General features: G+C 35.1%; 2 protein-coding genes and 1 pseudogene across 3 annotated transcripts; 1 reads left to right on the plus strand and 2 right to left on the minus strand.

Annotated features, from left to right (window-relative positions):
- Positions 1-251: 251 nt before the first annotated feature.
- On the minus strand, positions 252-2,383 carry LOC104755353 (uncharacterized). 2 transcript variants are annotated; one of them, XM_087497173.1, is made up of 4 exons: positions 2,344-2,383; positions 1,368-2,180; positions 604-1,287; positions 252-523 (listed from the first exon to the last, which is right to left on the minus strand). In XM_087497173.1, exons 2-4 carry the CDS (start codon positions 1,995-1,997, stop codon positions 425-427), a joined length of 1,413 nt encoding a protein of 470 aa, XP_087353299.1. In that variant the 5' UTR covers positions 1,998-2,180; positions 2,344-2,383; the 3' UTR covers positions 252-424. The 2 variants fall into 2 exon arrangements, with proteins under 2 accessions (XP_087353299.1, XP_010476015.1); XM_010477713.3 differs by lacking the exon at positions 2,344-2,383 and having other exon boundaries at positions 1,368-2,330.
- A 462-nt stretch (positions 2,384-2,845) lies between these two features.
- On the minus strand, positions 2,846-4,951 carry LOC104759168 (uncharacterized). Its single transcript, XM_010482126.2, has 4 exons — positions 4,248-4,951; positions 3,575-4,144; positions 3,249-3,470; positions 2,846-3,153 (listed from the first exon to the last, which is right to left on the minus strand). The coding sequence occupies exons 1-4, from the start codon at positions 4,812-4,814 to the stop codon at positions 2,992-2,994; spliced, it is 1,521 nt and encodes a 506-aa protein (XP_010480428.2). The 5' UTR covers positions 4,815-4,951; the 3' UTR covers positions 2,846-2,991.
- Positions 4,952-5,337: 386 nt separating this feature from the next.
- Positions 5,338-6,806, plus strand: LOC104755354 (putative F-box/kelch-repeat protein At1g13200 pseudogene; annotated as a pseudogene).
- Positions 6,807-12,080: the final 5,274 nt, after the last annotated feature.

A 12,080-nucleotide genomic window follows, 5' to 3' on the forward strand; every position in this document is an offset into this window, starting at 1 on the left:
TCTTAGCCTACGACCAATATTTTATTATCAGATTCTTGTTCTTATGGCATCAACATCATCTTTAATCGCACAAACTATTTCTTTTGTAATATAAAAACACTTATGTTTGGTGGCTGTATGGAAATGAGTTATGGGGTCATCATGCATGTACATTATTAGGTTTTACAACCCACTCCCTCGCTAAGCATTATACATCATATCTGGTCGTCGTCTGTTTAGATAATGTTATTATTTTGAAATGATATCCTTAAAATCAAGCAAAAACATATTTAGACTGAAAACTAGGAAACATTACGGTTGAATAACAATGGCTTGTACTTGGTGGTACGCAATAAAAGAAAAGGTAACTAATTCAACTGCCACTCCCAAATAACAAAATCTTAAACTGGAATCAAGCAGGTCAACAGAAGCATGGAATAATGCCTTAGACTTTCTCTTGTTTCGGTTTCTTTGGGAGTAAGCTCTCAAAAACTGTGTTCAAGGCATTGGAAGTCACCATTGAGGCTCTCAACAGTCTGATAGCCTGTAATAATGTCATAAACAAAGGAGTTAACCAAAGCCCGAATTTGTATAGAACATTTCTACATACTGACTGATACATACCTCTGCTTTGCTAATGTTAATTACTTCCTCCTCTATATCATCTAAGTCCATGTTCCACTTCTTCAGTGTGTGGATGGTCGATGATAAGTCCATAGGTGTGATAGTAAGATCATCAGTGACCATAAACGTTGTGCCTCTCTTCAAAAATCCACTATACACTCCAACTTCAGAAGCTTTCTCGCATCTTGGATCCATCGATTTAAAAGTGTATGTATAATTTTTTATAGACACTGATAAATCCCTATCACGTTCCGCATAACAAATATCAAGCAGAGGTTGTTGGCAACTATAACGCCAAGGAAGCATACATTTGTCGTTGAATGCATTTCTCCCTCCATAAGATCTCAAGCTCTTAGCGCTTTCACACAAGTTATTGATGCATCCTAGCACGAGATTGCTTCCAGCTAATTTCCATGCAGAATTCAGAGGAAGAACCAGGAAAGTAAAAAGAAGATCAACAAAGTCTTTTTCACTTTCAACATAGAGAACCTTCTTGTCCAGTTTTCTGGTGAACACACTGACAGACATTACTTTGTTCCACTGAACTGCACCTCCAGATTTTTCTGACACAGCTAGACTTGACATGTTAAGCACCTTTGAAATGACACATGATCTCTGTTTCTTTAAGAACACGTCAGTCAAGGGAGTATCTGAAGTAAATAATCTCTGCAGTAGAGCTAGTACCTGAAAGTTCCACAAATAAGAGAGAAACTAAGTTTCAGGTAATGGCATGTCAAGGAAAAAATTCAATTATAAGATGGTACCTTTTGGTGATCAACTTCTACATGCATCTCATGCAGCTGATCAACATCAGAATAGCCTGACACTTTGAGTGTCTTCAGGGTATGACTTATAGAAGTAAATCCCACTTTCAGATTGTCAGTAATGGTGAATAAGGGCTTGTGGCTGACAAATATTTCCTCATATGCTACACCGTATAATGGTTTAAACTCCTTCGTCATCACTTCTCCACAATCATAACATTTTGAGGAACAAAAGTTACTATACCACCGATGTTCTTTCGGGCACATATAGTACTTGAGAACCTCAATATCAGCTATGTTAAGCTTAAGCCCTTTACGTAGGTTCTCCATCGCGCTTCTCGGATACAAAAGCATATCCTTGCAAGCTTCCGTCATGAAATTAGCGGTGCCTATATCAAGTACGCTTTTGTAGAGATTGTTGAAACAGCCAATCATAGTGGCTTCAGATATCTGATTCTTCTGATATTTCTCAATCAATCTCACAACATTACCCATAGGTATTGTCAGAAAACTGAAGAGTACATCGACAAATTCCTTACCAGACTCAGCCAAGACCACCTTGTTCTTCTTCTTGTCGACAAGAAGCTTTAGACTCAACACTGCTTTCTCTGAATTTTCAGCTCCAGCCATTGAAGATCCACAAAGGAAATAAGCGAGAGAACAAAAAAATAAAGTTAAGTGTTTCAAGTTTTGAATCTTCTGATGCAAGAATTTTTCTTTCTTTCTTTGAATTATGTAGAGTTGCAGACACAGAAACAGAAGTTTATATAATACTTTGAACTCTTCCCATGACTCTGCATCGCTTGATATTACCTGGAAAGCAAGTAAATTGCATTCAATTCGTTAATTGCACATACGTTATGGACTTGTATCAACAGATGATTTGAGTTCCCAAGGTTACAGTCTTCCAAAAAGTTTTTTGACTTTTGCTAGTGACAATGAATAAAGAGTATAAAGTGATTTAAGACATCATAACCTTTTGACGTTCCTAAATATAGCTGTTTGAAACACTCGGTAATCTTAGATAAGTAATTAGGGTAGATTCGTTTTATGACCCTTTGATATTTCCACATGACTCTGCACCGCTTAATATTACTACTTTACAGATCAAAAGTCACAATCTCCCAAAAAAGGTTGTAATAATCAATCTCCCCATTTCCCTATACTCACTAGTTTAGTAACACTGTCAGAAATCAATATTATTAAGCCTTTGGGAATTGTTATACATATTTTTTAACAAAATCATTTATCTTCTTCTTTCAAATCCAAAAAAAAACTGAGAAAATTATATGATATGAAATCCTGGAAATGCATATGGAAACTGAAAACTAAATTTGACTAACGCAGGAAAACCCCAAAGCTTCAAACTCGTAAACAAGTGAGAGTGAGAAACCAATGGTTACAAGAACCTAAGGCATGTTCTTCAAGATATTTAAATTTATGTGAGAAATGATGACATATCTAATTATTATTTAATTAATTAATTATTTTTTAAATATAATAGTATGTTAATATAATTAAGTAAAAAATTTAAGTATTTTGCTAAATGGTGCACAGAGCTCTGGCAGCAACATATTTTTTCAATAGTAAAACCCGTAAAAGAATTTATGTTCTCTAGCGGACATCATTCTTCCGCGCTGTAGCTCCCGTCAATTCGACGCGCGTAAAATTGGACGCGGCAACCAGCAAAACTTGTCTCCACTAAAGGCTTCTTTAAAAGTAAGTTCCCGAGAGCGGTGGTCAAGGGAGTGGATGTCACCAATGAAGCTTTTAGCAAATTAATAGCCTGCATTACAGTATGAATCAACAGAATTAACTGAAAAAAACAGAAGAGAAAGTTGTGAAAATTCATAAGTTTTGTTGAACAATCGAGATGCGTACCTCTGCTTTCCTGATGTTAATTACGTGTTCCTCCATATCATCCAAGTTTGTGTCCAACTCTTTCAGTAAGGAAATAGCTGACCATGAGTTTGCAGCTGTGATGGTAAGATCATCTGAGATCATGTATGTTGCCCCTCTCTTCACAAAGCCACTACTAACCGGTACCGTGGGTTCAACAACAAAGTCAGTTTTTGGTTCCATTTCACTCAATAGACTAATACCCTGCATTAGTGTAAGCTTCAATATTTATTCATTTGAGCACAACATATATCAGGAAAGATAGGTAACCTCGGTTGCTATTTAGAATAGTAATATATATAACTTACCTGTGAATTGCTCATGTTGATTTCAAAGTCCTTGAAATCATCCAAGTCCACTTCCACTTGCTTCATTATGCAATTAGTAAGATCCTCTGAGATAATGTGTGTTTCCCCTCTTTTAACAATCCGAGGTATCGATTGAGAATTAGCATCATTGTTTTGATAACATACACCTAGCAACGATTTCTCCAACCTATATTGCCAAGGAAGCATTGCATTTCCTCCGCTAGAGCTCAAACTCTTCATGCTTTTACAAAAGTTGCCAATGCTTCCTAGTTCGATATTATTGTCTCCAGTTATTTCCCATACAGACTCCAAAGGGATAGCCAGGAAACTGAAAAGTAGATCCACAAAGTCTTGTCCGCTTTCAGCATAAAGAACCTTCGTGTCCTGCTTCCTAACAAATACACTGAGTGACACAACTTCATCTGTCTTTGCTTCATCTCCATCTTGCACAAATGTAGTTGGCAATGGCATGTCATGTGGCCTTGTCATACCACAAGAGCAATTTTTCTTCAAGAAAACATCAGTCAAAGGAGTTTCTGAAGAGAACAAGCAACTGAGCAGAGATAGAACCTGGATTCAGATATTTAAATTTCATAAATCTTATATCAAATTAACCAGGACTAAAGTAATGGCATGTATATATAATAGTGCGATGCCAAAAGGAAAACGTTACCTGTTCGTGACGAACATCTGCATACTGTAGCTTCAACTTATCAAAACTAGTATAACCAAGTCTCAAAAGTGTCCTCCTGGCGAGAATAATAGACGCAAATTCCACTTCCATGTTTTCTGTAATGTGGAAAGATGTCTTCTCGCTGGCAAATATTTCATCACAACCACTTTCATGACGTTCTTTAATGTACTGGGTACCATCATCATCATCATCATCATCATCAACATCATATATGTTAAGCTTAAGCCGTCTGCATTGCCTCTCTTTCACATACCTCGGATATAAAAGCATATCCTTACAAGCTTCGCTCATGAAATCATGGATGCCTAGATTAGATACACTGCTGTAGAGATTGTTAAAACAGCCTATAGTAGCGGCTTGTTTTAGCTTATACTTCTCCAGCAAACGCACGATAGCACCCATTGGCAGCGCCAGTAAACGAAAGAGCACATCAACAAAATCCTTACCCGCCTCAGCCAACACAACCTTGTTCTTCTCCGTGTCGACTAGAAGTTTCAGGCTTAATATTGGACCCTCTGAGGAGTAGTTTTCGTGAAGACGAGCCATTGAAAATCTCACCCCAAAAACGTTCCGAGATCTATAGATCCAGAGAAAGAGAATTAGAAGTAAGCACACAAATAAGAGTAAACCACGTCAAGCTCTGTTGTAATCGTGTCTATAATCGTGTATATAAATCTCGATCTGTAATCTTCTTTTCTCTATCAGCAATGAAATATACCTTTACTAGAGTTATGCTTCATACACACGACAGATGATGTGAGAGAATTGCAATGGGAAGAATTTTTTTAACGCACGCTTATATATATACAGGGATAAGTAATTAACCTAGTTTCCTAAACTAGAGGTTCTCGATGAAAGAATCGATCGTAATGATGGAAAGTATCGAATAATTATATATGGAAAATGTATAATTTTACTTATGGAAACTAGGTTAATTTTCCATATTCGACAAGTAATGATGGAAAGTATAATTTTACTTATGGAAAGATATATTCGACAAGTAATGAGTGATCTAGAGGATTAAATGATTTAATGATTTTTGGAGAGAGAGAAAGAGAGAGCAATTCTGATGGAGGAGGCAGAGAAGCGAGTGGTGATTGCATCCTCATCACAACGAAAGAGAAAGAGAAGAATAATTAGAAGAAGAAGAAAAAGAAACGAGAAGCCAGTGACTGCTCCATCATCTTTGCCAATCGACGTTGTTGAGGAAATCTTCTTGCGGTTTCCGGTGAAAGCACTATTCCGACTTAAGTCTCTCTCGAAACAATGGAGATCGACCATCGGGTCTCGCTCTTTTGCAGAGAGACACTTGGAGATAGCCGAACGATCACGCGTGGATCATCCTAGGGTTATGGTGATCACTGACGAAGATCCCCTAAAACTAAAAGTAATACCTCGTCCAGACAAAGACATTGGTTTTAGGTTATTCTGCTTGGAGTCGGCTTCTCTTCTATCCACTGCTATTCTCAATATCCCTCAAGGGTTCACACATATCTCCGTTTCTAGATGCTGCGATGGCCTTTTCACCATCCATTCCCCGGAAAATCAATCCATGTATGTAGTTAATCCGGCTATAAGGTGGCTCCGACAACTTCCTCCAGCTAGGTTTCAGACTCTGATGCACAAGGCTAACCTTGATATAAGAGAATGGTTAGAATTAGATTCAGTCTTTCATCTAGCATTCGTGAAGGCAACTGATTATAAATTAGTGTGGTTGTATAATTCTGATAAGTACAATGTTGATGACTTGAGTCCAAACGGAGTTACACAGTGCGAGGTTTTTGACTTTAGGGCAAACGCTTGGAGGTATTTGGCTTGCACCCCAAGTTATAGGATATTTCACTACCAAAGGCCAGCAGTTGCAAACGGGTCGGTGTATTGGTTCACGGAGTCATATAATGATAAAATCGAAGTAGTAGCTTTTGATATTCGTACTGATTCATTCCGGTTGCTGCCTAAGATTAACCCGGCTATTGTTGATTCAGATCCGAGGTATATTGACATGTGCACTTTGGATAATGATTTGTGCATGTCAAAAAGAGAATTGAATACGTTGGTCCAAGATATTTGGAGGATGAAATCATCAGAAGAGTCATGGGAGAAGATTTATACAATAGATTTGCTTTCTTGTTCTTCTTCGCGGACTCAGTTTCGTGGTGAATATGACTGGAGTAGCAAGGATTTGGATGATCAATCTACACCGGTGGCAGTATGCAAGGACAAGAAGATCCTGCTCTCACATCGCTATTCTCGCGGTCTGGTCAAATATGATCCCCTAACAAAGTCTCTAGCTTCATTTTTCCAACATCGTTGGTCTACAAGAAAAGTTCCTTGTATTCAAAGTTTGATTTCGCATATCTAAAACAAACCTACCACCTTGGATCTACTACTTGTTTGGAAGAGATGAGAAGAGAAGAGCTTTTCTTTTCTTTTGTTTAAGATGCGTCCATTATAGTTGTGTCTGAGTTCAATTGTTATTTTTCCACAGAACTAGTTGTAATTCTATCTAACTTAATATATATCTATTAATATTGTTAACTAATTGTCTATATGGAATTTTAGTTTTGTCCTAGAGTATATTAGGAACTGGGATTATATATGATTACTAGTCAAAACAAGAAGTTAATGACTACTATCTACATAATCATGAAAGCAGTTTGACTGAATGTGTGTGGAAAATACGAGAAGGAACAATGGAAAGGTTTTGAAATGCCAAAACAGTAAGAAAATTAAAAAGAACAGAGATCGTGTTTAGGGTGATGAAGATAAGGTAAGAGTCTTTATCCATCAGCCTGAATGCTTGCCCCTGAAGCAAACTTGCCCTAACATCTCCCGATACATTGTACTATGACTGCTTGGCCGTAGAACGTTACTTTTTTTTTTATCACATTGTCCAGTCTCTTGTCTCCCTCTTAGCCCAACAGGCAAGAGAACAAAGAAGAAGGAGCAACGAGGAAGAAGTCGACAATGATGTCGTGAAGAGTCAACAACAAAGACATGAAGACATGAGTCAACCAGGAGTTGGGCTTTGTGTGTGTTTGTAATAATATTATCATTGGGCTATTAGTTAAGTTAGGCCCAGCAGAACAGTAGAGTGTTTTGTTTTGACTAAGTTAAGAGAGAGGAGTGTTGTGTTGGTTATTGTCTAGCTAAACTAGAGTCAGAGCCGTTGCTAAGTGTTGTTAAGTGTTGTGAACTTGTGATGTTAAGTATTGTTGTTAAAGTCCCATGACTTGTGTAAGAAAGCTACTAAGTAGGAGTGAGGTCTAAGTGAGTCTAGTGGTGCAAGTGTGTGGTAAGAAACCACTATAAATATGTGTAAGTGTTGAAATGTAAAAGTATATTTTGATCCAATAAAGAAAATTAAATGTGGACATACGAGCAGAGTTCTTGTTCTCTCTCTTAAACAACAAAGTAAAAACAGAGATATTAGAGAGTGAGAGAGAACAAATTTGCAAGTGATGCAGAGATGGGTGAATGTCAACAACAATGCATCTATGACACTTTACTGAACCAAATTCATGAGGTGGTACTCATATTACGGGATTTTTCTGCTTGAAAGAAACCTGAATGGATTCCCTAGTTACCTAGCATACAAAAAAACAGCTACATTTGTCTTTTTGATTGGATCTCAAAGAATGAGATGAGCAACAAACAGCTTCATACATGATCGGGAGTAGTTGGCAAAGGGTTGGGACTAGTTTAGATATCAGAGTTATTAATATATATTTCCCCAAGTGGAAGCTTTGGAATTAAAGTCATCTAAACTTTTGTCCAGCACCAGTTATGCAACGTTCCTACAATATGCACACTACAACATTTACTAGTTCAAGGACCAGAAAGGGCTAAATCCTCAAAAACTTACTCCTTCTCATGCTGCAGAACACTCTGAAGATCTCAACCAGAGAATTTGATTCAGCTAATTTAGGATTCAGAACTGAGCTCTTATCTTGTTATCCTCTTCTTGAATATATTCACCAATATACAATATACAATATACAATTTCTATATCTAAGAAGATTCAGAATTGGTATATAAAAAAAAAGGGCTTAAGCCGGTAAATTTCCATTGATAAAAGTGATCAACAGTTAAAAGAAGGAGGGTCAAAAACACTCATATTTTAACTTGTTAAGACAGCTAAATTAGGGTATCAATAATTGCCTCATGAATCCACACGCTGATTGCATACTTTGGCCAAATTGATCTTCTTGCGGCTAAACTCATCAGAAATATAAACCCTCAAAAAATATACCAAATTTTCGTTAAAGTTGCCTCCTCTTCTCAACGGAAGGGTTGGGATTTACTTACTAAAGATGCGTGGAGGAGGAGTTGAAATGACTGGAGTAATATAACATGATCAATCCATATATACTACTATGATTCTTGATTACAATCCATATATACTAATATGATTCTTATTAACCCACCCATTTTCTCTTATGTTTGTTCTCCAAGCAACTCACTTGGACTTGGCTATGTTACCCTTTGCCTTGTTCTTCTTCTTCATCTTTGTGTCTTTCATCAGCCTGCTCACCTCCCTCTGAACCTCACTCTCTTCCACTTTCAGCTCCAGTGCTATCTTTCGTATATTGTTTTCCCCACCATGTTTCAACGCTGCTCGGTAATAGGCCCCAATCATCTCATCATCCCACGTGGTTTTTGACATTTTTTCTCTCTTTTTTGGTTGATGTTTTTACTAGTCTAGAGGTAATGAAGAAGAATCAGAAATTTTGATATATATAGACTAAGAAGTAAGAAGGAACACACACAAAATGAAGATGGCGATGATATATAAATTAAGTTGCCCTCACTTCATGTCATAAAAATATATTTACCGTGAATAATAAATAAAAGTAAAAAAAAAAATATTGAAACTAACCGACTTCGCTCCGAGTAAATGTGGTCCTAAGCATTTTTATTTTCTTTAATTTTAACCCAAAATTCATTAAAAATGTTTTCACACCGATACCTGAAACCCCATATTAATTATTTGTTCACATACGAAAACAATGGTAAAGATGGGAACTATCGATCACTTTCACTTCCTGACAGATAAATAAACTAATTATACATTTGATATAAATATATAAAACACTTGCGGAAGTAATATGATAATATGCTAACCGTCTGCGACTAAGTGTGGTCCTATGCATTTCTCTTTTTGGATTTTCATCATGTCGAATTAGATCGATGAATTCCAAGGGAATCACATACGTCACTAGAACTTGATCGGACTATGGTTTGTAAGAAATCAAAGGAACTTACTAAATAGTTATAATCACATTATAATATGTACATGTTTCTTAACTATCCCTATATTCACGAAAAATCCTTAACAATCATAAATCAAGGTTAACATCACGTATCGTAGTAGACTATATGATATGATGTAAAAGCAAACTTGGGAAAAAAATGAAAATATGGGTAAATGTATTAGGGGTGTAAAAATCAAAATCGTAACTTTACCATATTTTGATTTTTGTACCTCACATTTACCTATATTTTAACTAAAAACATAAAATTTGACTAATTAATCAAAGATTCCAGCTGTTTAAAGAAAAACATAATAGTTAAAATTTTCATTTTTACTTAAAATATAGGTAAAATGTGGGGGTCTAAAAATCATACTCCCTCTGTTTCATATTAACTGTCGTTTTAGGATTTTTCACACATATTAAGAAAATCATTAAATTTTCTATCTTACCCTTTATTAATATAGTATACAATTTTTTCTATTGGTCAATACATTAAATCAGTAGGGATAAAATTGAAAAATTTACCAAACATCTACATTGGAAATACAAAGTGACACTTATTTTTAAACAAAATTTACAGTCTAAAATGACATTTAATATGAAACCGAGGAAGTAATATAGTAAAGTTATGATTTTGATTTTTATACCCCTACATTTACCCATATTTTGAGTTTTACCCAAGTTTGCTTTCACATCATATCATACTACGTGATGTTAGCCTTGATTTATGATTGTTAAGCATTTTTTTTTTTTTTTGGAAAATTGGGATAGTGAAGAAACCTATACATACTGTACTATAATCTGATTATATTTATTTAGTACTGTGATTTAATACCCTTACATCACACATATTTTGATTTGATACTCCCACATTGACCCATATTTTGATTTTTACCAAAGATTGCTATCACATCACAGCATAGTCTACAACGCCAACGAGATGTTAACTTTAATTTACGCTTAGGAGTTAGGACCACATTTACTCGGAGAGAGAAGTTGGTTAGTTTCGATTCTCGTTTATGGCTATTGGCTAATAATGAGTTCAAATTTTATTCAAGGTGAAAACTAAAAATGACGTGCAAAATGCATGTAATGTAAGTATGTAACTAGGGATAGTTATTCAAAGCAAAGAGTTTTATTTTCTTTATGCCCATATCTGGGTTTTCGTCGTATCAGCGCTGGCTATAGCCCAAGTGTATATTATGCCTAAAACACAAAAAGAAAAAAGAAAGATATTTTGGCCCACTAACAAAACACTAAAAGAAATTTTTTTACAACATATTGTAAGTTGTAACATAATACCACCACGAGTTTTAAAAAATTGATGCCCCATAAATTGTTAATTATCTTTTGAAAGGTAATACTAGGTAAACTGAAGTAAAATTAGTAAAAGAAAATAAAATTAAGTATAATTCGGTGAAACTGGTAGAACTGAAAGAAAACAAGGTATAATTAGCAGTCTTGGTAAAACTAGGTAAAACAAGGTAATACTAGATAAGAAAAGTAAAACAAGATAAAACAAGGTAATACTAGGTAAAGGAAGTAAAACAAAGTAATACTAGGTAAAAGAAGTAAAACAAGGTAATACTAGGGAAACGGAAGTAAAACTAGTAAGAGAAGATAAAACTAAGTATAACTCGGTAAAACTGCTAGAACTAGAATAAAACTAGAAACAACTGACGTAAAACTGGGTACAACTATTAGTCATTTAGTCTCGTGACAAATTGCTTGGATTATTTTCCATGATTCTATTGTTTGTTAATATCTCATAACCAGTTGAGAAAACGACAGCAATTCTTTGGAATTAAATTGCTGTTTTATGATTTAAGTAAAACTCGTAACACTAAATTAAATATAGTAAAACTAGTAAAACAAAAGGAAAACTACATAAAGCTAGTAGAACGGAAGTAAAACTAGATAAAACTATTAGAACTGATGTAAAACTAGTAAGAGAAGGTGGAATTAGTAAAACAAGGTAATACTAGGTACACTGAAGATAATACTAGTAAGAGAAGATAAAACTAAGTATAACTAGGTACAACTAAAGGAAAACAAGGTACAACTAGCAGTCTTGGTAAAACAAAACAAGATAAAACAAGGTAATACTACGTACAGGAAGTAAAACATGATAAAACAAGGTAATTCTAGGTAAAGGAAGTAAAAGAAGGTAATACTAGGGTAACGAAAGAAAAACTAGTAAGAGAAGATAAAACTAAGTATAACTCAGTAAAACTGCTAGAACTGGAGTAAAACTAGATACATATGACGTAAAACTGGGTACAACTACTAGTCTCGTGACAAATTGCTTGGATTATTTTCCATGATTCTATTGTTTGTTAATATCTCATAACCAGTTGAGAAATTGTTGTTTTATGATTTAACTAAAATTCGTACGCTAAATTAAATATAGTAAAATTAGTAAAACTAGGTAAAACTATGAGAACTGAAGTAAAACTAGTAATAGAAGGTGGAATTAGTAAAACAAGGTAATACTAGGTAAACTGAAGTAAAACTAGTAAGAGAAGATAAAACTAAGTATAACTCGGTAAAACTGGTA

The sequence above is a fragment of the Camelina sativa genome, chromosome 17 (assembly GCF_030686135.1).
Source record: "Camelina sativa cultivar CO46 ecotype springtype chromosome 17, ASM3068613v1".
NCBI lineage: Eukaryota > Viridiplantae > Streptophyta > Magnoliopsida > Brassicales > Brassicaceae > Camelina > Camelina sativa.

What these genes read in the sequence shown, in the direction of transcription:
- LOC104755353 (XM_087497173.1), bottom strand. Translation starts at nt 1,997, where the DNA reads ATGGCTGGAGCTGAAAATTCAGAGAAAGCAGTGTTGAGTCTAAAGCTT. An exon ending in TAGAAGTTGATCACCAAAAG is followed by an intron (nt 1,288 to 1,367) that starts GTACCATCTTAT and finishes TGGAACTTTCAG; the next exon opens with GTACTAGCTCTACTGCAGAG. An exon ending in TTAACATTAGCAAAGCAGAG is followed by an intron (nt 524 to 603) that starts GTATGTATCAGT and finishes ACATTATTACAG; the next exon opens with GCTATCAGACTGTTGAGAGC.
- LOC104759168 (XM_010482126.2), bottom strand. Translation starts at nt 4,814, where the DNA reads ATGGCTCGTCTTCACGAAAACTACTCCTCAGAGGGTCCAATATTAAGC. An exon ending in TCAACATGAGCAATTCACAG is followed by an intron (nt 3,471 to 3,574) that starts GTAAGTTATATA and finishes ACACTAATGCAG; the next exon opens with GGTATTAGTCTATTGAGTGA. An exon ending in TTAACATCAGGAAAGCAGAG is followed by an intron (nt 3,154 to 3,248) that starts GTACGCATCTCG and finishes ACTGTAATGCAG; the next exon opens with GCTATTAATTTGCTAAAAGC.